The 27,500-nt window shown below is 42.2% G+C and overlaps 2 protein-coding genes and 1 long non-coding RNA gene across 8 annotated transcripts in view; 1 reads left to right on the top strand and 2 right to left on the bottom strand.

Moving 5' to 3' along the window:
- bbs4 (Bardet-Biedl syndrome 4) overlaps positions 1-10,466 on the top strand; it is a 12,945-nt gene extending 2,479 nt beyond the window's left edge. For all 4 annotated transcript variants that reach the window (XM_060886824.1, XM_060886825.1, XM_060886827.1 and 1 more), the window contains 14 exons: positions 405-484; positions 581-644; positions 874-985; positions 1,086-1,158; positions 1,247-1,300; positions 2,650-2,777; positions 4,917-4,971; positions 5,049-5,117; positions 5,204-5,356; positions 5,480-5,651; positions 8,050-8,119; positions 8,221-8,365; positions 9,021-9,228; positions 9,980-10,466. In XM_060886824.1, the coding sequence (XP_060742807.1) occupies positions 405-484; positions 581-644; positions 874-985; positions 1,086-1,158; positions 1,247-1,300; positions 2,650-2,777; positions 4,917-4,971; positions 5,049-5,117; positions 5,204-5,356; positions 5,480-5,651; positions 8,050-8,119; positions 8,221-8,365; positions 9,021-9,228; positions 9,980-10,110 (1,514 nt within the window). In that variant the 3' untranslated portion in view covers positions 10,111-10,466. The remainder of the gene's footprint in view (positions 1-404; positions 485-580; positions 645-873; positions 986-1,085; positions 1,159-1,246; positions 1,301-2,649; positions 2,778-4,916; positions 4,972-5,048; positions 5,118-5,203; positions 5,357-5,479; positions 5,652-8,049; positions 8,120-8,220; positions 8,366-9,020; positions 9,229-9,979) is intronic.
- Positions 10,397-27,500, bottom strand: part of LOC132856937 (uncharacterized) — a 68,979-nt gene continuing 51,875 nt past the window's right edge. Inside the window, exon 2 of the long non-coding RNA XR_009649465.1 lies at positions 10,397-11,676. This is a non-coding gene — a long non-coding RNA (uncharacterized LOC132856937). The remainder of the gene's footprint in view (positions 11,677-27,500) is intronic.
- Positions 13,026-27,500, bottom strand: part of adpgk (ADP-dependent glucokinase) — a 16,254-nt gene continuing 1,779 nt past the window's right edge. The window contains exons 2-8 of one of the 3 annotated variants that reach the window (XM_060887238.1): positions 26,332-26,574; positions 25,663-25,888; positions 22,525-22,587; positions 22,254-22,374; positions 21,858-22,054; positions 15,152-15,250; positions 13,026-14,442 (exon numbers count right to left, since the gene is read on the bottom strand). In XM_060887238.1, the coding sequence (XP_060743221.1) occupies positions 13,882-14,442; positions 15,152-15,250; positions 21,858-22,054; positions 22,254-22,374; positions 22,525-22,587; positions 25,663-25,888; positions 26,332-26,564 (1,500 nt within the window). In that variant the 5' untranslated portion in view covers positions 26,565-26,574 and the 3' untranslated portion in view covers positions 13,026-13,881. Of the gene's footprint in view, positions 14,443-15,151; positions 15,251-21,857; positions 22,055-22,253; positions 22,375-22,524; positions 22,588-25,662; positions 25,889-26,331; positions 26,575-27,500 lie in introns of those variants that run through there. The other 2 variants (XM_060887239.1, XM_060887240.1) reach the window with 2 other exon arrangements.

Raw genomic sequence — 27,500 nt, 5'->3', positions numbered from 1 at the left:
TGTACATGTTTGGGGCTGAGGAGCCTAAGCACAGTGGATTAATCAGCAAATAAGACACCGAACATTATCCTTTCTGATTATATTTAACCAGGACGTTGTGTGTAAAATAAGCTCTGTAGAGCTTCATTTGAACTTTAAGCCAAAAACCCTTTTTAATTAGATTTTTTTTTGATAATCAAGTTTTAGTGCGACCTAAAATGCTGCATAGATTACGACTTAAAACACAGCATCACTTCGCTTCCCATTGCTGTATTACTAGCTTTATACGTAGTCATAACCACCTGATCTGTTTACAACCTTGATGAGCGCAACAGAGAAATCGTTCTATCGCACAGTGACGCTAATGCAACTTAGTAAACTTATAAGCTGTTGCTTTATATAATAGATTCTGTTTCTTTTCTCAGCCCCAGAGCTCCCCATATTAGAGAGGAGGAACTGGCTCATTCATCTACACTACATCCGTAAAGACTATGAGACATGCAAGGTGCGAGCTCTTCTTCCGCTGGCAGCTTGATGAACATCTTGATCTATTATTCCTACATCATCCCTTGATTGTGTTTTGCACTTGCTATCTTCTCAGGCGATTATAAAAGAACAGCTGCAAGAGACTCAGGGGATGTGTGAATATGCCATATATGTCCAAGGTAACTTTTATCTAGTGTACAGTCCAGTCCAGTTATTTTATCTTACACAAATTTGCTGATGTGATGTCAGACATTTCTGTGTATTATTTATTATGTGAATTCAGTGTAATACGTAATATGTGTGGCTGAAACGTAACGTAACGTTTTATACATTTTTGCACACTTAGTGTGTTCTGGCATTTGCCTTCATTATGGTGTGTGTTGTGTGTGTGTGTGTGTGTGTGTGTAGCTCTGATCCTACGTGTAGAAGGGAAGATCCAGCAATCCCTAGAGCTGTTTCAAAGCTGCGCCATCCTCAACCCTACCAGCTCAGACAACCTCAAACAAGTGGCTCGCTCCCTGTAAGCCTCTTGTGATTATATACATCCTCGGGTTCTTTAAATTCTGTCACAAAGAAAGTGATTTGTGTGTGTGTGTGTGTGTGTGTGTGTGTGTGTGTAGATTTCTCTTAGGGAAACATAAGGCTGCCATCGAGGTTTACAACGAGGCGGCCCGTCTCAATCAGAAAGACTGGGTATATTTCCAAACACTATTCTCCATAATTCTCAAACCAAGAATTTACACTGTGTAGCGCAAAAAGTGACATTTCAGTTTATTTGCAGGAGATCAATCATAATCTCGGAGTTTGCTACATCTACACTAAAGACTTCAAGAGCGTAAGTTGGTGCCAGTGTTTCCCTCTGTGTAGTCATTTGGGTCAGGCAATTTACACTACCTAACCAAAAGTATGCGGACACTGGATTTTCACACCCGTATGTGGTTCTTCATTAAACTGTTGCCACAAATGTGGAAGCACACAAGTGTCTAGAACGTCTCTCTGTGCTGTAGCATAAAAAATTTCCCTTCGCTGCAAGTAAGAAAGCCAAACCTGTCGCAGCATGATAATGCCCCTGTGCACAAAACACACAGCTCTATGAAGAGCTCGAAGATTGGAGTGGAAGAACTCGAGTGTCCTGTACAGAGCGCTGGCTCAATCTCACTGAACACATTGGGATGAACTGGAACACAGAGTGAACCCCAGACCTCCTGACTCTTACATCATCAGCGTCTGATCTCACTAATGCTCTTGGGGATGTGGTAGCTTAGTGGTTAAGGTGTTGAACCTCCTGGCTTCCTGTCTATTTTAGAATTCATTTTAACATTTAGTTGTTTGTTTTTAAAGCTCTTAATGGTCAAGCCCCATCTTATCTCACAGATCATCTTATTCCTTCTTCATCCACCAGATCTCTAAGATCTTCTGATAGAGCTCTCTTGGTTGTCCCTCGTTCACGCTTAAAAACGAAGGGTGATAGGGCTTTTTCTATTGCGGCCCCCCCGTCTCTGGAACCGACCTCCACTGGACATTCGCCTTGCACCTTCCAGTACAACTTTTAAAGTGAAGTTGAAAACATATTTCTATTCCCAGGCATTTTAATTGGATTTTTGTCTATTGTTTTATTGTATCATCTGTTTTGTTTATTTTATGTTTATTTTTGACTGTTCATATAACAGTGCTATATATGTATATAACAGTGCTTTGAATGTGCTATATAAATAAACTTTACTTACTTACTTACTGCCTTGAAGGTGGTGAGTTCAAATCCCAGGTCCACCAAGCTAGCACTTCTGAGCCCCTGAGCAAGGCCCTTAACCTTTAATTGCTCAGCTGTATAAAAATGAGCTAAAAACTAATTCGCTCTGCTTAATTAATGGCGTCTGCCAAATGCTGTGAAGGTGAATAATCACAAATCTCCACAGCCACGCTCCAACATCTAGTGGAAAACCTTCCTAAAAGAGTAGAGCTTATTATAACAGTAAAGGGGACTAAACCTGGAATGGGATGTTTAACAAGCGCATATGGGTGTGATGGTCAAATGTCCAGAAACATTTGGCTATATCCAGTAGTGTATATAAATGAAGACTGTATTATTTATCATAAGCCTACAATGAGATGTGTGCAGCAGTGGATGTCTTTGAAGCTTGAAGTAAATGTTGTAGTTGTAATTAATCCATGGCTTGTACGCAGGCTGAGGAGCATCTTAACATGGCGCTACAGCTTAACAAACACGACATGACTTACGTGATGCTGGGAAAGATCTACCTGTTACAGGGGGACACCGAGAGGGCCATTGAGATCTACAAGATCGCAGTGGAGTAAGTGCGTTACAGACGCCGGTTTGTGTTGCCAGTGTGCAGATATTCATTTCTCACCATCTCGACCCAAATCATTTCATAGCTCCGAGCCTCGATTCTTTGGCTTAGAAGACGCATGTTCAAAGGCGCTCTGTGATGAGAGTAACCTCAGATGCTCCTTAGAGATTCACAGCAAGCGGTGGTGGCAGACACTGTAGGGGAAAAAAAACGGCATGCTGGGATGAGACGCAGAGCAACGACTGTAATTAATCACATTTAAAGGCTGACTGTGACACTTTTCTTTTGTTACAACCTCATTTTTTTTTTTGCAAACCTCCCTTAAGCAAAGAACATCTTTAAAAGCTTCGAGTCAAGACTCTTTAAAGATCAGAGTCACGTCTTAAAAAGATTTGGCGGATACGGCTACAAAACGAATCGGTGATATTTAGCGCTCTGGTGAACGCTATTTGATTAGGAGTGTTGATTTTTTTGCAGAAATAAGGAAAGAACTCCAGCACAGATATCAGAGGAATTCTAGAAGAGTAAATAAGTGGAGGCAGTGGAGCTGCTGCAAGCACAGCGTGTGTCCTCATCTTTACCATAGCCCTCCTGTAGCGCGGCTGAATTAGTAATGTCGACGTGCTTTAATGAGCGGCGCCGGGCTTCTCCTGGAGCAAGAAACCTCGCTTCCGCTCATTTCCACCAGAGATGGAAGAAAGAGACGTACTCCCTCTGTTCTTCCTCTGAGCCAAAATGAATAACGAACAGCTTGCTGGGAAGACAAGTGGAAGTGGAAGACAAATATGATGCTGCCAGGGAAGAAGTTGTGGAACGTGCTGGTTGTTGCGGAGCGAGACATGTTGCAGTAACAACCTCGATGTTCTTTAGGTTAGAAATATTAGATGGAGTATAAGAAGGACTCGGTGGAAGTGCAGGTGTGCGATGATTCAGTTCATTCTCATATCAATTTTGATTTATTTCTTCCCTCATTCATTTATTGTGATGAGGACAAAATAGGGCTTAGTTAAATGTCCACAGAAGAGGTGAGACTTGACCCATTTTTTGAAGATAGTTTAGTTCGATTGAGTTTTATTTATAAAGCGCTTTTAACGACGGACATCGTCTCAATGCAGCTTTACCGAACATAAAACGTTTATGTAAATTTATTTGTATTCATCCTTAATGATTAAGTCTGAGGCGACTGGGGAAAGGAACACCTCCTTTAGATGGTGTGAGGAAGAAACCTCGAAAGGAACCAGACTCAAGGGAACCCGTCCTCATTTGGGTGACACCAGAGAGTGTGATTATAAATAATGTCCTTTCTACAGTCAGATACAGTCAGTTGGAGTCGTGTAACCAGGAGCTCCTGAGCAACTCATAAATTAGCTCATCATCTGAGTTCGTTATTGATTCAACACCATCTCCTCTGTGCCGGAGCCTTAAAAAACTCAATGATGGAGATCCAGTATATGTAGAATGTTATTTTGTGTATTGATTAAGAAGTTGTTCTCCTCAAAGTCCTCATGGGGTCAGCATCTTCTCATCGAATGACCAAAATCTTCATGAAGCGGAATCCAACCAGACCTGGTACATCTGTAGATACCTCGGGTTCATCACGGGGTTGAATTCTTCTCTTTAAGGTCAGAATAGTGACAGATTCTGTTGTCCAGATTGAGCTTGGAAGTTCATTCCACCTCTGACGGACAGTCAGTTTGAAGGTTCTGGAAACAGAGCTAATGCCTTGCTTGAGCTATCACTACGAGGTTGTGGGAGGGAACATGAACCACAAGGCAAGGAGAGCCTTGAGATAGGGGGGTCCTGTTCCAGACGAGATACATGACCATGCAGGCGTTGAATTTGATGCGGATGGCTACAGAAAGCCAGAGGAGGGAGATGAAGGGTGGTGTTATGTGGGTCTGTTTGTACTGGTGGAAAACAAGACATGCTGCTGCCTTCTGAATCATCTGAAGGGGTTTGATAGTGCTGGCTGGGAGGCCCAGGAGAAGTGGGTTGCAGTGGTCTAGTAGTCCGCAGTCTAGCCTTAGTTACCATTTCACATCGTCTATATCTAGGTATATACTGTGTGTATTATTTTTTTTCATTGCAGTTACATACTTAAAGAAGAATTATCCACTGAACAGTTGTGAATCTGTGTTTTAGGTTTTCCCCAGAGAACACGGAGTTGCTGACCACACTGGGGCTCTTGTATATGCAGGTCAGGTTCAAGAGGCAGTCTGCACTTGTCTGGTCTGTTCTGTTTCAAATTCCTAACACTCTTACATTACTTCTTAGCTCGGAAAATATCAGAGGGCCTTCGAACATCTTGGAAATGCTTTGACATATGACCCAAACAATTACAAGGTCAGTAAACGTTCCATTTCCATGTATATGCCTTGCCTTTGAAGTTGAACGTGATGTACTCAGTAGGTGTGTGTTTTCACCCCCAGGCCATTTTGGCAGCAGGAAGTATGATGCAGACACACGGGGATTTCGATGTGGCCATGAATAAATATCGTGTGGCAGCTTTCACTGTGCCCGAGAGCCCCCAGCTCTGGAATAACATAGGCATGTGCTTCTTCGGCAAGAAGAAATATGTCGCTGTGAGCTTCAGAGTTTTTCACCTTATGTTTTTTATCATATACAGTATAATACGCCACACTTTTATTTTCTCACTTTTGGTGCACTTTTTTTTTCCTCCTTCTTTCTGTTTGTTGGTTTCTCAGGCTATAAGCTGTCTGAAGAGAGCAAACTATCTGTCTCCGTTTGATTGGAAGGTCTTGTACAATCTGGGTCTAGTGCATCTCACAATGCAGCAGTACGCCTCAGCCTTCCACTTCCTCAGCGCTGCTATTAACCTGAATCCACGCATGGGAGAACTCTACATGCTTCTCGCTGGTATTTTCACCTGTTTCCTTTCGTTTCTTAACCAAACAGAGTAAAAAAAAAAAAAAATCAAACTGTGTTAATGTAGTTCAGGTCAAATTAACACTAAACTTACTACAGGGCTGTCAAGTGTCACGCATTGATAGTGACAGTCACTCATTTCGTTCTTTTCTCACGTTCTCCCGCCACACATCGTATTTCTCACGCAGAAAAACTTTGACTATTTATCATATATTTAATAAGCCGCAGCTCCCAAAATGTATCAGTCCGCACCGCTGTCTCTATGGAACTGAGCAGGAATCAAGCGCGTCTCCTCTGGAGCTCTTAGTCGAGCCTGACACTTATCAGCCAATCAAAACAAGAGGCTACACAACAACCAATCAGAAAATAGCACTATTGTATCTGGGTAAGATTTAACACAACCAATGAGGAAAAAAAAAACATTAGAGAGGGAATTTTCAATGGTCGGTTTGAATAAAACCTCAACACGAGACAGCTCGTCTCTGGACGGGACATTGTCCTCAATCATGACCCTAAAAATGGCTGAGCTTGAGCTGAACTGTTTTATATGGGAGCAACATTACACATGATAAAGGAGTCCAAAAAGGTAACAAACACTTACAATAAACACCACCAGTCATAATCTCTCTCTCTCTCACACACACACACACACACACACACACACACACACACACACACACACACACACACACACACACACACACACACACACAAGGTAACAAACACTTACAATAAACAACACCAGTCATAATCTCTCTCTCTCTCTCACACACACACACACACACACACACACAAGGTAACAAACACTTACAATAAACAACACCAGTCATAATCTCTCTCTCTCTCTCACACACACACACACACACACACACAAGGTAACAAACACTTACAATAAACAACACCAGTCATAATCTCTCTCTCTCTCTCTCACACACACACACACACAAGGTAACAAACACTTACAATTAACAACACCAGTCATAATTTCTCTCTCTCTCTCTCTCTCTCTCTCTCTCTCTCACACACACACACACAAGGTAACAAACACTTACAATAAACAACACCAGTCATAATCTCTCTCTCTCTCTCTCTCTCTCTCTCTCACACACACACACACACACACACGGGGTGGGGTGGGGGGTGTTGGAGATGTCACGCTTACCTGTCTTATTACCTGTTAATACCTTATTACCTCTTACCTGTAGAATGTGACTAAGCTCTCTTCATACACACAGTAAATGCCAGTGTCATTATGCAACATAAGATCGCACAAGGCTCTGGCGAGCCTGTGTTCACCGTAACCCCAGATTCCTGTAGATCACTACGGTTGTAAAGGGCAGCAATTCTGCCGGGAGAACCAACAACCGAAAGACCAGACTGATTCGAGCTGACAGTAAAGCTACGGTAAAACTATTTAAAATGATCACAGCCCTCAGGAAGAAGATGTTTTTCTTGTTGTTTCCAGTGATGTTCCTGTACCTCCTCCTGAATGGCTGAAGGATAAACAGGTGGTTGCTTGATGGGATGGATCTTTAATAATATTCTGACCTCGCCACAGGCACAGCGAGTCGATGTGGATGTGATAGCCTAGTGGTTAAGGTGTTAACCGGAAGGTTGTGATTACGAATCCCATGTCCACCAGGCTGACACTACTGAGCCCCTGAGCAAGGCCCCCAATTGCTCAGTTGAATAAAATGAGATCAAATTTAAGTTGCTCTGGATAAGGGCGTCTGCTAAATGCTGGAAATGTAAATGTAAATTGAGTCCAGCTCTCGTAGGTGGGTCCCATTTTTCTTGTCAGCCTGACATCATGCAATATGCTGTTATGCTGTCAATGGTACTATGGTAGAAGTTCGCTTGAAGTTTCTCGGGTAAACCAGATCCTTTGAGTGTCCTCAGATAGTATAGGCCTGGGACTTACAGGGCCTTTCCCACTCCTGTGGAGATGTGAGTGGACGAGCTGAGATCCTCTGTCATTTTTACTCCCAGAAACTTAAAACACTTAATGACCCTCTCCACTGCATCGTCATTTTACGCTACTCAAGTAACCATTCTTTACAACCATGGGGAGCAGCAAGGCATCCCACAAAGCCTAGCACGTTGAGCCCTAAGTGTGGATTAGCTACAACAGCAGAAGACCACAACGTGTTCTCCTTGTGTCAGCCAAGAACAGGACTCACCAGGGACTGACCACTATTTTACGACCACAGTGAGCACATAAGCATGTCTGAGCCTTGAGGTAGACCAAGTACAACGTACTGTAGACATCTGAAAGTATTTATAACCTATTAAGTTGAGAGATTTTTCTACAACTTCCCCATAGTCTTGTTTTGTTCTATAAATACAGTACGTCTCGTGTAATATTTGTCCACGTCTTGATTTGTCCCAGTTGCCCTGACCAATCTGGACGATGTAGAAAACGCACGCAGGTCGTATGAACAAGCTGTTCTGCTCGACGTGTAAGTCTTCTAAAACTTTCTACACAACTGCAGCTGATTTCCACCTGCTAACCGAAGGTGACTTACTGTCTCTGTTTTTACTTCGGGTTTATCTCCTCCAGATCCAACCCTCTGGTGAATCTGAATTTTGCAGTGTTGTTGTATAATCAGGGAGACAAGAAGGCAGCACTGCAGCAGTATCAGGAGATGGAGAAAAAAGTCAACATGCTGATCGAGCGCAACAGCAACACCGAGTTCGACCCTGAGGTAAAACCTCACTACACAAACACAGACTGGAGATGAGATGATCGAATGTCACTCAAACAAGCAGCTAGAAAGCCTTTACTTTCACCTAAAATAAAGAGTTTTTAATAATAAGTGGTTAGTATTTAATAAGAAATGCTATTTAGGAATATCATCATCGTGAAAGTTCCTGATTAGTGATTTGATTAATAAGGCTTGAAATTAGTTTGTATTTTTTTTTTTACTGTATTCAAATAGTTTATCGTCTGTATCTCATTAATCCGATTATGTTAGTCAGCTAATATTAACCATAGGTAAGTGCTAACTCAGTGGTTAAGGCACAGGACTAGTGATCGGAAGGTTGCGTGTTCGAATTCCCAGGACCACAAGGCTACCACTGCTGGGCCCTTGAGCAAGGCCCTTAACCCTCAATTGCTGTATGAATGAGACAAATGAGGCAAGTTGCTCTGGATAAAAGGCGTCTACCAAATGCTGTAAATGTAACCATCAGGCCTGAGAAACTACAGACTCACCCATCATCTAATCCTGTATTCACTTACCAGTACAATTAGGCAGCCCTTGGCATTACTTAACTCCCTGTTAAAGCAGGGTGTGTAATGGTGCGAGTATTCACTACGACATCTATTATCTGTTCTAAAGGCACTCGTTTTCTCCACAGATCGTAGAGATGGCTCATAAAATGGGTGCAGCCCTTCAGGCTGGGGAAAATATATTCTGGTCGAAACCAGGCAAAGAATCCAAGAGCAGCCAGCGCTCGTCTTTCAGCAAGACGTCCTCTTCCCAGCAGCCCCTGGGCTCCAATCAGGCCCTGGGCCAGGCCATGTCATCAGCTGCAGGATATAGTAAAAGCATACAGCTGGCTGCAGGTACACAATTCAGCACGAACCCGAGTCTGTCCTTTGTGAGTTGGGAGATGTTTCATGTCACATACGTATTTATTAGCTTTAAGATTTTAAGTGGTTCATCGACCTGAGGTGAATCTACAAGCTTGACGTAATATTAGAACTACGTACTAGCACCAGTAAGGCACTTCATGGCTGTGTTCTTATACGAATTTATGTGATGTGTAACACAAGGTTAAAAAACTAATACCAATGAAACACCAAGAGACTCTTTTGAATGATTACCAATTTAAAAAACGTAACTATTTCAGATATCAGCCAGTGATTTTCTTATGTTTCTGAATCTCTCTCACTCACTCATCTTCTACCGCTTATCCGAACTACCCCGGGTCACGGGGAGCCTGTGTCTATCTCAGGCGTCATCGGGCATCAAGGCAGGATACACCCTGGACGGAGTGCCAACCCATCACAGGGCACACACACACACACACTCTCATTCACTCACGCACTACAGACATTTTCCAGAGATGCCAATCAACCTACCATGCATGTCTTTGGACCGGGGGAGGAAACCGGAGTACCCGGAGGAAACCCCCGAGGCACGGGGAGAACATGCAAACTCCACACACACAAGGTGGAGGCGGGAATCGAACCCCCAATCGAGCTGCCATGCGCATGCTTCGTTTATATTAGAGATAACACCATAAATAGGGTCATCATGTGCTTTGCTGCTTTCAGGTTCTGTCCATCCTTAACGTTTTTATTCCCTGTGCAGAGCCAGATGTAGAGAGTGCACCAGCACCTCCGTCTGAACCTCCAGGAACGGCTCAACGTGATGGTGAGGATGCAGATCTTCACAAATCCAAGGAGAAAAAGAAGAGCAAACCCAAAGCATCGGCGGAGTAGAGCTTCCTAAGCATAGACAAATGCTAACTTCTGCAGTGTGCGCAAGCTTTATATAGTATCTTTCTCTCCTATAGTGTAATTATTTTTTTAGGCACGAGGTTTGTACAGTTTTTACATTACGCTTTTTTTTTTCTCTCCTTTTTAATTTGGTGATATCATTAAGTATATGAACAGGTAACTCAGTGAATACAATCAGAGTTAGTACAGGAGCAGCTCAGGAATGATTCGATTTTTAAGCACATGAACAGTAAGAGGGTTTTAATATTATACAGAATCATACGTTACATTGTTCGATTAAGATAGACTTTATTGACCTTTGTATCTGAGCTAAAGTTAAAAATAAACATGTTCTGCTATTTGCATTTCACCCCCATTACATTTCTGTACAAAAAGAACATTAACATCGTAGATTTCGGCTAAACAGATTTTATCGATAAAAAAATATCATAAAGTCTCTAATTTTACTAAATATTCCTGTTATGTTAACCTCCATTTAATGTTTAAGACTTGCATAATTTGTACAAACTGTCTGTTCTCAAACGAATGCTCTGGGTGCCACAATATTATGGAGTCATTTTAAAGAAACAAAAAAAAAAAAAAAATACATTACAAAAGACAGAAGAAAAGCATCAACTTAAATATCTCAATATGGTAACTATAGAAACAGAGCCGAAGACGTACAAAGAATTGTGAGAAAGCCTTGTAACATCACGAAGAAGAATATTTGCATGACAACCGGTTGAATTTCATAATCCGGTGATATGTGCAGCTTTTGGAAATCATCAGTCCGATGAGAAACGATGAGCAATGAAATCTTACAATACTTAAGTCTGTTCACTCATGCCCCTTTTCCACCGAGGCAGTTTGAGTGCTGGTTCGGAGCCTAATTTAGAACCAGTTCTTTCTTTTTCGTCAGCCAAAGCACCGGCTCTGAACCAGGAAAAGTGGTTCTTAAGTAGCACCAAAACGTTGCTGGTCTAGAATTAAGAACCGCTTGTGTCAGGAGCTGTGGGAGGGGCTGTGGGCGGGGCTACTGTTAGTGCCTTTAGCCCTATTCGGACAGGATTAGTTTTACGTGGGGACGTGGAGTAATGCAATTTTACCTCAGGACGTCTGTAATATTAATTGGCCAATTCGCACGGGACAAGACATCTCAGTAAGACTAGCAGAAGTGGGAGGGGTAACTCGCTTTACGCACCACAGTAACCTCCTTGTCGTCATGTGCGTATGACGTTGCTTCCTGTTATCACGTGCGCAAACAGACAACATGGCGTCTCCATGCTTGCAAAACGCGCCAAAAACTACTTTTAAACAGGAAATGACGGAATTTTACCGTACATATTTACAGCGGGTCTATTCGGAAGGGATTAGTATTACCTGAGGTCATTTTTCCGGACCTTTTTACAGAAGGTAAAAGTCGCCGTAATCTTTACTGACATTACTGTCCGTAATGATTACAGAGATGGCACATTCGGATGGGACTAAAATCACCGAGAAGCTCTGGTAATAATTACTTTACCCCCACGTAAAACTAATCCCGTCCGAATAGGGCTATAGATAATGTACCTTACGTATACTAATGTTTAATACACTTTTATCTTTATCATATTTTTTATACCGCAATATGATCAATTATCAGAACACATGATAGTAGGTAGCTACATGCTAAGGCTAACTTTTTTCATACACGTCGGTTTCGCCGCGTTTGGATACCAATGTAGGTTCACAAAGCCATGAGCATTAACAGTAAAGCAACATCCGCCATTGTCGATGTTGTGTTTGTGTTTCGCCGCTGCTGCGCTAACGTCGCTGGGAAACGCGACACGTATACAGTGACGTCAGACTCGGCTCTGTGACGGCTCTCTAACCGATGGAAAGGCAAACCGGTTCTTAGAAGGTTCGCCAGTGGAACCAACTTTGAACCAGCACCAGCACTAGCTCCGAACCAGCACCCGGTTCTTTTTGGTGGAAAAGGGGTATTACAGTAGCAGCTTTATGGCAGCTAATTCGTCATCACCAACAGACCGGTGAACCATCCAGCACTGAACTAAAATGATCATCCTTCCCCGTTCACCTCCCCATCATTCGTTTCTGACAGCTGGCCCACACGACGCATCGTTTTACTGCATCAGACACAGACGCTTGCTTTCTTATTAGACAAGAAATCTGTCAACTCAAAACATTTCAAGTCTCATCATGCATAAAAGATGCCAGTTGCTGATGACAGAACTGTGAAACAATTTCACAACTAGAACCAAGATACAGAATCATTACACTAACACTATGTACGTACAGACATGGTTTGATTTATGCTCTATAAAAATAAGACTAGTACAGGACATGACTAAACAAGTAGGAAACGTTCCCTTATTTCCTTTTTAACCATTCAGTAGAAGAAGAGGCAGGATTTCTTGACTTAATCGAGTAAAATGATCTGAAACATGCTGAGGAGGAAGTGGGAGCTGGTTTTCTTATAAACATTCTATGGAGCAGAATATTTAGATCTGCCATATCTAGAAGCTTGTGTATTACCTTTTAAGTAGATACACAATTTCAAGTAACCCGAAAATAGTTTTGATCTATGCTACTGCTACCGGTCGAAAGTTTACACGAGCTGGATCGGATATATAGATAATTATAATTTTTATATATATATATATATACATATATATATATATATATATATATATATATATATATATATATATATATATATATATATATACACATATATATACACATATATATATATATATATATATATATATATATATATATATATACACACACACGTATATGTATGTATATACACATATATATATACATATACGTATATATATATATATATATATATATATATATATATATATATATATACACACACACATACATATATATATATAATATATCTCAATTGTTTTAGACATTCTGATAAAAGCTTACAGCTAAAATATGAGAGAGTTGTACATAATGGAGTTAATGCCCCTGTTTACATTTTTATAAGTAGATTTTACTTAACATTAAAGTAAACGTAGGTTTTTCTAAATTAGTACATTTTAGGAGAAGAATCTTGAAGCTTGGTGAATTCAGGGAAAAGCCTTCTGGGTGAAGCTCCTTCATGAAGCTTCATAAGGAATAAAGTTTAAAGCAGTTTTGGTTTTTTTATTTTCTTGGCTAGTGTGTGTCTAAACTTTTGCCAAATTTGAGAATTTGTTAGTTAACTTAAACTTAAACTAGTTGAGGAAGGAGTAAATGATAGGATTGTTTTGAGGGCAGAACCCAGATAAGCCCTACATGCATAGCCACTTAAAGCATGACAGTTTTGGTTAAGGCATTTGATTTCATTGGGGGCCTTTGGGATTCTCAAGGCTTTTTTATTTCCATTTTATAGCAGCTCAGTGATTCTGCTCCTTGCACATAAATAGGTCCATGTCATAGTAGTCAATAGAGCCATGGAGTGTGGAGGAAGGGGGAAGAAAAATCAGAACATCATTTTCTACTCAGTGCAATAATATGGTCTCAAGTAAGACAGTACAGTACTCACCAAAACAGATTAAGACTACGCACTGAGTTTGTAGAAGACAAAGTGAGGATAAAGTCACATTCCTGTACCCATGAAAAAACACCCTCTCCTCATCCATTTTGTCACATTAAGGTCTAAAGGAATGGAGGAGCGCCTACAGGAACATCTATCCAGCTGGTTAGATGCTTAGCAGGCATGGCATCAAGAGCATAGAAACGTTTAAGACATTATTGGCCCTCAGTTCACGTTTAGTCAGAGCGGGGAACAATCTCAGAGTAGACGAGTCCCTCTGCTGAGATTGCGTCCCCCAGCCCTACTGTCCTCAGTGGCTGTTTGCATACGAGTACTGGACTGAGATGGAAGGACACGTTCCCCCTTCTCCACACAGTCACCGGATTAAACGGGTCCAAAACTAAGCCCTCTTTCGGTTCTGAGAAAGAGCTGTAGAATCTGAGCGGAGCCTTGAGCTCCACCTTACTGACGTCCACAGCTTGTAATCCACATGCCTGAGAGCTGGCGACGCGAGCCCCGGCCGCTACGGCTCCGCGCTGGTTCCCCCAGTGGCCGTCCACTGTGGCCAGCACATGATAAGCCAGCGTGTGGAAGTGGATGCGTGTTAGATGGGCTTCAGAGTCCAGGTCGGCTCGGCCGTGCTGCTCCAGGATCCAGAGGAGGATATCGGCGACACGGCCGACGTCAGGAATGCCGTTCCATGAGCGGAGATCAGAGTGAGGACCTCCGCCAGCCTGAGACAGGAAAAGCAGCTCCTGTTCGTTCAGACCGATCGAGTCCACCATGGGCAAGACCTGCTAACGAAAGCGTGCACAATACTGAATGTGGTACATATGCTTTTCAGCTACAGAAGGTTTATCACTAAACAGTCTGTGGTACTGTACTATGCAAGCCTTAGGAAGGTTGCACTGATGAGAAGGTCCACCAATCTTCCACTGCTGGGCCCCTGAGCAAGGCCCTTAACCCTTAACTGCTCAGGTGTATAAATTGAGAAAAGGCATCCCATAAAGGCAAAGGTAAGCAATGTCATATGTAATCAAACTGCATGTATGTAATGAAATGGCCTTTGATAAGATAAAGGACATGATATTAAAACATTTGACAAACATTTGTAATACATCATACGGTAGTCTTAAAGTCGTCACCTCTGTTGAGCGCTTGGTACGCAATATTATCAAATCTCTAAAATGGCTGCTCTCCTGTCTTCCTGCTATGTAATTACAACAAATCAAACCTCTCACGCAAGAGGTCCAGTTTCCATTCGTACAACGATTTTAATTGGGATGTCGAAGATAATTAATATAAAAATAAATCTGTATTCCAAGATGAATAAAAATGCGTGATGTTTCTCAGCTGGTTACAAATCCTCCAGTTACTAAAAAAAAAAAAAATGCTCCGTTCCTAATAGAGTTAAAGGCTTCTATCAAGTCTTGGGTGGACCATGAAATACAGATCAGGCATGTAGAAAGGTCAAAAGGGGACCATGTGGTAAACATATACATTTACCTCCTTCGTGATGATGCTCATGTAATGTTGATCAGTCATACTGGCCAGCTCCAGATGGATGGGTGCCTCATTGCGAATATCGGAGATGGTGACAGCAAACTGCAGGAGATTAAATTACTGGTTTTTTTTTTTTTTTAGATCAGACACACACAGACTTTTCTGAAGAGCCCAAAAGTGTGCAGTATTTTGTGTATTCTGTATAAAACAAAATACAAGCAGGACGCATTTTGCTGATAGTGATATTCATCGATATTCATTACGAGTTCTAACTCTTTTCTGACATGCGAGCTGCCTCGAAGCTTGTATAGTTCAAAAGGTTAGTGATCGAGGAAAATGACACCTTACAAGTCCTGATCTACTTTTCTTACAATACAGTGTACAGATGATCTTGCAGTGGTCATCACTAGAAAATAAATGGAATTAAAAGCCTATATTGGAATCTGTCTCATAACCCAGCTTAAAGGTGAGGTGCACCATGTTTGAAAGCCAATGTTGACATTTGAAATCACCAAAACAAACACGCCCCTAACCCGAATGGGTCCCACCCCTGTTTTGATAGCTCCGCCCAGGGGCGTAGCCATCATTTATAAAGTGGGGGTGCGAAATGTCTAGTGTTATGTTTTTTTTTTTTTTTAATAAACCCTTGTGTAAATGACAGGTTTTATTTTTAATCATGATTTTTTTAAATCATGCTTTATATGTGTTATGATTATATATGATTATAAAACAGAAAGAAGGAAAGAAATAGAACAGCTTACCACTGGGACAGTACCCTTAAAAGGACATCTTTGTACCTTATTTACCTGCTCATTATTAAAATGACATCTTTAGTGTCACTACTCGTCGTCCTCGTCTCTGTCGTGTACATACAGTGACACATACTTGATATGATGTAGAATTGGCAGAGTTAAACATGCTGTAAAATCTCAGTTCAACATTATCTTTATTCTTATTTATTAGGGGTCAAGCCCCGAAGGGGCGTAGACACCTATTGTTATCGTTAGTTTTCTTATTATTATTATTAGGGTTCCATCGCGAAGCGCTGGAACCCTATTGTATTTGCTCAGATTTTTATTATTATTATTATTATTATTATTCCGCTCTAGAACGGTCGTGCAGCCCAAACCGTAAGGCCTAGAGAGCTCAAACTTGGTCAGATGGTTGTACTGGTCACATTTACTCAGGGCCAAGGTTTCAGCGGAATCGGACAATTTGGGGCGCTTCAGCACCCCTCAACGCGTTTGTGCCCATAACTCCCAAACCGTATGTCCAAATCTCAAGTGCTTTATATCATTGGAATCCTTGGCTCATGACTTAAAAAAACGTATATCTCCGATTTCATTCCCCCCTTGAAAAGTTTTTCGCTATAGTGCATTTTGTCTGAAACCTACTTTTGCTAACTAGTCCTAGGTTTTTCGCCTGATCGAGACCAATCCAGTGCAGTAATATTCTCTGGAGTCTCATTGTCAATAATCTTCGAAAAAAAGTCGAAATTTTGATTCAGGGTCCTTAAGGGGCCCCAAAACGTTTGGACTGTGAGGAGCCAGTTTTACTAAAATGTCAATAACTCAAGAACTAAATGAGCCATCAACACCAAACCTGGGACCCATGTGAAAGAAGTCAAACTGAGGTCACAGTTCAAAAACCGCTTCGATTGGCTACTTGGTGGTGCTATAACGGAAAAATCACTAAAAACAGCCATTTTTAAAAAAAGCCCTCTAGCGCCACCAACAGTCCAAAAACCCAATTTTGTGCAAAGATTCTGATTCTGAGAAAGATTCTGATTCTCGAAGGTATTCTGATGACGTCACGTGTAGCCCCGCCCCCAAAATTAGCGAAATCAAAAAGTTAGCACAACATGGACGTCATATATCAAAACACTCAGCACGATGAGGGGAACTGACGTCACGTGTAGCCCCGCCCCCAAAATTAGCGAAATCCAAAAGTTAGCACAACATGGACATGTGACATAATCATCAAAACACTCAGCCCGATGAGGGGAATTTGCCACGTGCAAGCACATTCACATTTTCTTCAGGAAATGACTTGCGGGTCACTCGTTCTACATCTGGGTGCTTGTGTTTCTTCGCTTTATGGATATGACTTTGTTTATTTTAGGGAAAACTGGACAGGTGAGTACCTCACATGACATATATTGTGGCACCCTCTGTAGCATGACATATGTAGCGTGACATGACATATATTGTGGCACCCTCTGTAGCATGACATATGTAGCGTGACATGACATATATTGTGGCACCCTCTGTAGCATGACATATGTAGCGTGACATGACATATATTGTGGCACCCTCTGTAGCATGACATATGTAGCGTGACATGACATATATTGTGGCACCCTCTGTAGCATGACATATGTAGCGTGACATGACATATATTGTGGCACCCTCTGTAGCATGACATATGTAGCGTGACATGACATATATTGTGGCACCCTCTGTAACTTGTGGGTCACTATGTGAAAATCCTTTAAGGCCTTAAACACCCTAAAGGCCTTAAACGCTTGAACCCGGGAAATGCTGCTTGCAGCTTTAATTATTATTAGGGGTCAAGCCCCGAAGGGGCGTAGACACCTATTGTTATCGTTAGTTTTCTTGTTATTATTATTATTATTATTATTATTCCATTCGTCATTGAAGTCAATGGCAGCCCATAGAACCGTACGTAGGAAAGTTATGAAATTTGACACACATGTAGAGGCCAGTCTTAGAAGTTACTGTAGCAACTTTGGTGTGTCTAGCTCAAACCCTCTAGCGCCACCAACAGTCCAAAAACCCAATTTTGTGCTGAATCGTAAGGCCTAGAGGCAAAATTCTTGCAAAATCAGAATCAGAACCAGAATCAGAAAGGTCTTTATGAGGGACACACACACACTTACACACACATTTACACACACATTTACACACACATTTACACACACATTTACACACACACTCACACTCGCACACTCACACACACACACACACACACACACACAGACACTCACACACACTCACACACACTCGCACTCACGCACGCACGCACGCACTCACACACGCACTCACACACGCACTCACACACGCACTCACACACGCACTCACTCACGCACGCACGCACTCACGCACTCACGCACGCACGCACTCACGCACGCACGCACGCACGCACGCACGCACTCACGCACGCACGCACTCACACACGCACGCACTCACACACGCACGCACTCACACAGACACACACTCACACAGACGAGGAACACACACACTTACACACACATTTACACACACACTCGCACTCACATACTCACACACACACACACACACACACACACTCACACACACACACACACACACAGACACACACACACACAGACACACACACAGACACACACACAGACACACACACACATTTACACACACACACTCTCACACACACACACACACACATACACACACTCACACAGACGAGGAACACACACACTTACACACACATTTACACACACACTCGCACACTCACATACTCACACACACACACTCACATTTCCACACACACACTCTCTCACACACACACACACACTCTCACACTCACACGGACACACTCACACGGACACACACTCTCTCACACACACACTTTATTGTCAAGTATGTTTTCACATACGAGGAACACACACACACACTGACACACACATTGACACACATACACACACACACACACAGACACACACCCTCTCACACAGACACACACACTCGCACACTGACGAGGAACACACACTTACACACACATTTATACACACACTCGCACACTGACACTCACACACACTCACATACACACACATTTACACACACACACACTCTCACACACCCTCTCACACACACACACAGACACTCTCACACACACACACTCACACTCACACAGACGAGGAACACACACTTACACACATTTACACACACACTCGCACACTCACATACTCACACACACTCACATACACACACATTTACACACACACTCTCACACACACACACACTCACACAGACACACACACACACACTCACACACACACACTCACACACACTTTATTGTCAAGTATGTTTTCACATACGAGGAACACACACACACACACACACTGACACACACATTGACACACATACACTCACACAGACACACACAGACATGCACACAAACACACACACACACGGGGTCAAGCCGATCAGATGTGCTCAGAACATGTCGCTGATGAAACATACCAACACACTCGCACACTCACATACTCACTCGCACACTCACATACTCACACACATACTCACACATTTACACACACACACATGCACACTCACACAGACACACTCACACAGACACACTCACACAGACACACTCACACAGACACACTCACACAGACACACTCACACACACACTTTATTGCCAAGTATGTTTTCACATACGAGGAACACACACACACACACTCATTCACACTCGCACACTCACATACTCACTCGCACACTCACACTCACAGTTACACACTCACTCACACTCGCACACACTCACACTTACACACACTCACACTCGCACACTTACACACACACTCACACTCACACACACACTCACACACTCACACTTACACACACTCGCACTTACACACACTCGCACTTACACACACACTCACACCTACACACACACATTTTGAATTTTCACGTTAAGTTCAGTATTTTACCAATACAATGCCATATCGCTACGAAACTTGGTATGGTTCATCAGCGACATGTTCTGAGCGCATCTGATCGGCTTGACCCCGGTATCGCTGCTTGCAGCTATATTTATCTTTATTCTTATAAAGGGTTTTGATGACACACTTGTTAAAACAAAAGACGTTATAAAAGAGTTTATGTAACGTTTGTCAAAGCAGCTACTTTTCCATATAATCCTTTAAATTAAAACTTGCTAATTATTCAACAAGAGCAACATGCAGAGTTACTAAACATTGTGCAACACAATTCGGATACCATATGCCAACTTACACTGCTTGACATTTTTATAAAAAAAATGGGAGTGAAGCGTTTTTTGCCGCTTTGAGCTCATCGTAACCGAATGCTGGACCGCGGTGCGACTCGAGCTACAGTACTGGGGGCGCGTGATGATGACGTGACAAGTGAGTGACTGATTGCTGTGAACGTCATGTATAGACTCTTAAACTTTCTTGTCTCTTTGAATTTTAAATCACTCTGCATTTATATACATTTCTCCATTAAAACCTCAACATGTGGTGAACACAACTCTCCACTAAAAAAGTGAGGGGGACAAATTAACTTTTTATAAAAAGTGCGGGGGACATCTACGCCCCTGGCTCCGCCCACACATACATACGTAACCCAGGCAACTGTTATGGCGGAACCTGCTGGGGCGGCTGGCCGAGGGGATATTTTTATCAATAAATGAACACAATGAGTAATACTATGGTAATACGAATGTGTTTTTGTAGTACTGTGTGTTGTAGCGTGAAAGGTTTAGCTCCGTTTCACGCGGAAGACGTTCAGTTCTCTCCAGCGCTGGAAAGCTGATCCTATATTAACACGGGTCCTACTTCTTGCCTTATCGTAAAGCCGCCTTCACACTGCACACGACAAACGACCGCCGATAAACCGGAAGTCATTCATTTCCTATGGAGAGTCGCAAGGTCGCTGCGTGAGGTGCCGACCATCTGCGGATCCGTAATTTTCGGATCCGTTTTGAACGTTGGATCCGTTAAAAAAATTGAACTTGTGCGACTACACCGCATCCGATATGCAGACCGGATGTGATGTATTCCAATGTTGTCCAATCAGGTTCGTGTGCGCGAGGTGATAAGAATTATTAAAAAGTATTAATATAAACTTTAGTCATTTTTAAACTTTATCAGAAACAATATTTTTTGTTTTAAATACATTGTTATTGATAAAAAAGCAATAAATGATTAATATTGTATTATTTTTAATGTTGTTCCCATGTTTCCTAAAAAATTATTCGCGGTCTTTCTGGATTGCATTGATTGTTTGTACTCCTAACTTCGTTCACCACGACAAATGGAGGGAGAATACAAGCTAATTAAGTTTGCAAACATTTAGCACATTTTGCAAATACAACACACCTGAAAGACCGACAATCTCGGCAACACGCTTCCATGCTTCATTTTTCCTGTAAGCATCTCTGTATGATTCAAGAGTTGGATCATAAAATAACGTGTGTTCGGAGACCGCGAGAATCACGCTTCTCTCCCATGTTGACGTCTGCACGATCATATTGCACATTACGTGCGACTGTCACTAGGCGGCGAAATCCGACAGTCGTGTGCAGTGTGAAGGCGGCGTAAGCCTTTCTTCGCTTTTCGTTTTTATCCGCCATGACAACGTTTCAATCGCTTTCTGCTAATGTCACACATGAGCACTGAACACTCTCTCCGCCGCATATTGACAAGACACGCCCCTTTCTGCTCATTGGCTACATGTTTGTTTTGTTTGTCGGCCCGAATCAGTTTTCTGAAGCGTTTCTCAAACATCGTGCACCGCACCTTTAAGTGTACCGTTTTTTATTTTAGTGCTAGAGTAGTAGCTAAGCAGAGCTTTAAAAAAAAAAAAAAGAGATCATCGTACACGTGACACATTACTCTTATTGGATAGCTAATATGATAACAAAAACAGGTACAGTATTTTAAAATCATATGTAGTAGGATGTCCGCGCTCACCTCTTTGATTCTTTCCTCCCAGAGCTCACGGCCCATTCCTTCCATCATGTGGATTCCTGACAGAACCACCAGTCCAGGCTGGAACTCCTCCAGACTGGCCACAAAGGTCTCCAACGTGCTCATTTTCCCATTGGACACATCGTGAGAGAAGATGAAGCGATTTGCTTGAGGGGCCTGACTCGAACCCCACCGCTCCCCTAAACATACACACATGCAAAGAGCTTACTTCAGCTGCTTCAGACTCATTAACAAAAGCATCGTTGTGCTGATGGCACACTGTCTGCGTTCATTAGGAAGTTTAAAGTAATTTTTGTTGTGAGGAACACAACATGATGCATTATCTGTAGTAGATCCTTCTACAGTCATGCACGTAAGGAAAGTGGAATCTATCCTGACCTGCCTTGTACTCAAGGATGAGGTGAAACTCATCAGATTCCTGAAGTGATTGTGGTGGAACTACTATCTGTTCATCCAGCAATTCATGCAGCTTTGGCCCAATAGGGCCACACAATAGAACCTACAGGGGGAACATTTTTTTTTAACTCAATAAGCTGTCTTATAGCATGAACAAGAATGTGTAAATAGGTCACAAAGCAGTTAGAATAATCAGATGAAGGACAGAAAAGCACGCTAACCATAATTTACAGAAATGCAGATATGAACTCACCACCAGCTCGGGGTAAGAGGCGAGTTTCTGGCCAATCAGAGCAGCATTTCCTCCCACGTATACCTACAAGAGACCAGAAATGCAGAAAGTACTGATTACGAAATATCTGCCAAAATGATTGGAACAGCAAGGCCAATCCTTTGATTTTGCTATACACTGAAGGTATATGGCAGCGGTGTCATATCTTATCCACAAAGGGCCGGTGTGGGTGCAGGTTTTTCATTCCAACCGAGCAGAAGCCACACCTGGTTCCACCTGTTTAATCAGTTCTTGGCTTTTAGTAGACTCTGGTGTGGCTTCTGCTTGGTTGGAATGAAAACCTGCACCCACACCGGCCCTTTGTGGATAAGATTGGACACCGCTGGTACATGGATATATATTTATATATCGTCGCTGTCGGGCGGAAACCTCGTATGTCCAAATTTTGTCAATTTCATATTTTTTCACATATCGATGCTATTGGTCAGTCCCCACGTGGGTCTGTTATTTTTACAAGTTATTAACCAATCTAAAGTCTTGAAAATAGCTTGAGCGCAAATCTCATAACTCCATTGGACACTTCAACTGTCCACCTCTTCCTCACTCCGCGGGAGAGCTTCACGGCATATTTCTCCTCAAGAAATATCGTCTCCTCCACGAATCAACACGTCTTCTGAGGTAAATGTCTTCAAAACACTGGGCTCAAAGAAAAAAAAATCTTGACCCCCGCTAGTTCTGGTGCTCGTCTGAGGACAGGAATTTAGCCCAAGACAATCCACTGCAACGCGGACTAAACCCTGTGCACTGCAGATAAGGTACGGCGTTTTTTTAATTTCCTGAAAAATAACGGTTTTGGAGATACGAGGATTCCGTCTGACAGCGACAATATCAAAGGATGAATTAGAAGATATTTCAGAATTTCAGCTTTAATTTCTTAATATTTATCTAGATATTGCACCTTTTGTTTAAACCCAATCATGACTGACAGGTGAGTTTTTTGTTTGTTTGTTTGTTTGTTTTTTTCTTCCCCAGATGTGTTAAACAGTTAATAGCTCTGAATGTATACTTTTGATTTGAGGCCTGATTTCACCTGAGAAGACATTCTGAAACTGCGAAAAACAATCAGAGCTATCGCACGGACACTGGGCACAGACATGGAACAGGTCAGCCAAGCAAAACATCAGCAGTTGATCACAAAAAACACGGTGCTCACGATTCAAAACCTACAAGCTCAAATGTGGAGGTAGTGTCATGGCTTTGGCTTGCATGACTGCATTTGGAATGGTCTCAATAATCTTTTATGCTAATGTAACTGGCGATGGATGTTGGCAGCCGTATGAAGTCTGCAGAAACATTCGGTCTGCCGATTTACAAAAAAAAAAACAGCCAGTCTAGAAGGTTTTAGACTGACCAAGTCTCTAGAGCTTAACATAGTTGAGCAGCATCTCATCTCCTGAAGAAGAGATTAAAGAAACAAAACCCCTCAAAACAAGCATCAACCGTACAAATCTGCAGTACAAGCCTTCGCAAAAAGCAGAACACAACAGTCTGGTGATGTCAGTGGGTAGCCAGCATGATGGTGCCAAGTTCTTTAACACATCTAAATGTAAATATCAGGAAATAAAAGCTGAAAATCTGTTTCAGAATCTCAATCATCTTTTGAGGTTAAACCCAAACATGTTCAGTATGTAGCCAAGAAAAAACAAAACACGAATTCGCCTCGGCGGCCCAATACTTTCGGAGCGGACTGTATCTTGTTACTGATTACCCAGAGTGCATAGTGAAACCCTGACTCAGCCTGAGGTTCGTGTTGAGCCAATACAAATACATATGGATTAATGCTAGAGCAAGCGTGACTCGAGTCTGCTGCTGAAAATATTAATTACTGTCAACCAAGCAGAATTAAATCTGGCACAGAAACTCAATCCCCCTGGACTCGGCCTTCATTCAATATTTAAACTGTCAGCTCTAGTGAGGGAGCACTTCCTTTACAGTTCACAAACATGTCTATAAGCACGAGTTTTATCTAGACTTGGAACACGAGCGTCCGCATTGTGGACTATGGAACGGGCTGGAGGTTTGGGTTTCACACTACACAACCATAACGGGAGGTTTGATCAGTTACCTAAAGCAGTCCAGTATATAAAAAAATACTAGCGGACTAATATTTGCTAATTTGCGTTTCTGATTGTTAGACATGAGCTGGTAGATGATTGACTACTCATTGCAGTGAAAGGAGATACAGTTTAAACCGGAGTAGTTTTCTAGTCCATTCACACGGATCAACGTCCAAAAGTAAAACATTAATGTAGAACAGTACAACAGTCAAAGCTGATGATCGGCTGTTTCTTCAGACACTTTATGTGCTAGTCTTAAAGGTGCGGTGCACGATGTTTGAAAAAAACGCTTCAGAAAACCAAACACACGTGTAGCCAATGAGCAGAAAGGGGCGTGTCTTGTCAATATGAGGCGGAGAGAGTGTTCAGTGCTCATGTCTGTTGAAACACTGACATGGCGGATACCTGCCGTTGCCTCTGCCTCGGGTTCTAGGTGTCGAACGTCGTCTTCCGCGTGAAACGGAGCTAAACCTTTCACGGTACAACACACAGTACTACAAAAACACATTTGTATTACCATAGTATTACTCATTGTGTTCATGTACTGATAAAAATATCCCCTCGGCCAGCCGCCCCAACAGGTTCCGCCATAATAGTTGCCTGGGTTACGTATGTATGTGTGGGGCGGAGCTATCAAAACAGGGGTGACACCCATTCGGGTTAGGGGCGTGTTTGTTTTGGTGATTTCAAACGTCAACATTGGCTTTCAAACATGGTGCACCGCACCTTTAAGTTTGTCTACGATCCACTATTCTGCAGTTACTTCCTGGATTCTTCCTCATACAGGCCTGCAATCAGCAGCGTCTTGAATAAGACGTGCAAAAGCTTTTCAAAAGCTAATTACAGTACTGCTGAAATGTTAGTAAGCTTGTTATGACTCTGCTGTTATTTAACAGTTATTCAGCGTTTTTTAAGAAGTCATTTGAAAATTAGATCTGTTCAGGTATCTGTTAAAATACCTGTGTCTGGATTCACAAGCCCCAGGAGATTAAAACAAATAATCCGATCAATTAGTACAAAAAAAAAAAATAAAACACTGTACCTGAGCACCAGGATATTCAGCAGCGGCCCTTGCGATCCTTTGGAAGATTTCTTTATCCGAAAAGAAACGTTCAGCAGCTGCACCCTTTTCCATGTAGTGAATGAAGGACTCTTTTAGGTCCTCTTTGGAGTGCAACACGTCATGGTCTTGCCCGAATCCTGGGTCAAGAGCCAAAGCTTGGAGCAAGTGGACGCCTGAGACCACTACGTCGATACAGGCGTTTACCCTGAGGAAGGAAAGATCGGTGCCGTGTCGCTGTTACTAAACAAGTTAAAACTGTTTTGAGTCTTTTCAGTTTAGAAAACATCTGCTCTGTTCAGTTTTTTTTTTTTTTTCCGCTTAAATAAAATAAAATCACTTCAGTTTATTGCGTTCCTTCACGAGAAGCACAGAAAAGGCACCGTTTGACGTGTGCTGCTGCAGCATAAGAATTATCACAGCACTTCAGATACACCGACATCCTAGCAAGACAATAAAGTAGATTTTGTTTATGATGTTGATGATTTAAATCAAGACCTGCCCGTCTACACATATGGACTAATATATATATTTATATATATATTTATATATATATATATATATATATATATATATATATATATATATATATATAAATATATATATATATATATTTATATATATATTTATTTATTTATTTGGGACACTTACCCTACTGCTATTCGACCCCAGTGCCTTGTCGGTGCAGTGATGAGTGCGTCCCAGGCTCGGGAGATGGTTTCTTCCAGGTTTGTGGTACTATGTTCATGCTGTGAGGTGAACAGTAACTGAGGGATGGACTGGGTGATGAGATGTAACGCACGCTCCTGAAGATTGGGGTTTGTGTGATAGACGTATCCCAGTGCAAAGGCCATTAATGCCACTAGGGCAGCTTTACTCCACATTGCGAAGGGACTGTAAAATAACCAGACAAACATACGCATGCAAACAAATCACAATCCCGGATATCTGTATCTGTATAGTGTTTGTAGGTACACAAAGATCAGAGATACAGAGAGAGTACAGATTCTATTGCATACCTGAATACAGAGAGCTACTTCTTACCTGGCAGCTACATCTCCCAACCTCCTTCTACCAATATAACCATCGCCCTCCTCTGTACACATCTAGCTTTCCTGACCATGTCCTCAAAACAGCCAACCTGAGCTGTCCCTCTGATGTGCTCGTTCCTAATCCTGTCCATCCTCGTCACTCCTAAAGAGTCACTCCTCTCTGCCTCATGTCGATAGATGTATTTTCTATGTCATTTAAGTAAGTACGGTCTGCCAGAGGAACGGTTGATGCTGTTCTACACTGCAGTCATTGAATCTGTCCTGTGCACATCCATCACCATCTGGTTTGGAGCAGGATAGGAACAGACTGCAACGCACAGTAAAAACAGCAGAAAAATTCATCGGTGCTTCCCTGCCACAAGAACCAGAAACCGGGCAGGAAAAATCACCACTGACCCTTCGCACCCTGGACACAACCTCTATCAACTCCTCCCTTCTCTCAGGCGCTACAGAACTTTCTTTACCAAAACTGCCAGACACAGGAACAGTTCCTTTCCCCAGACGATCACCCCGATTAACACCTCACCATCATTATATTCCCTGCTTCATATCTATAAGTGCTGCTTTATCAGAACTGTCAGTCATCACATCATCCTTATACGTTACACACACTACCGCTGCTGTATGTTGTACAAAAAGCATAATATTGCACAATACTGTTACGTGCACTACCATGCACTTCTTTCACTACGGTCATATATTCTGTATTCATATTTAACACTCCTACTGCCTATATTGTCTCACGTCGTATGTCTTGTCTCGTATAGT

The sequence above is a fragment of the Tachysurus vachellii genome, chromosome 14 (assembly GCF_030014155.1).
Source record: "Tachysurus vachellii isolate PV-2020 chromosome 14, HZAU_Pvac_v1, whole genome shotgun sequence".
NCBI lineage: Eukaryota > Metazoa > Chordata > Actinopteri > Siluriformes > Bagridae > Tachysurus > Tachysurus vachellii.
The sequence above is the reverse complement of the archived record's forward strand: the minus strand, read 5'-3'. Positions and strand labels throughout refer to the sequence as shown.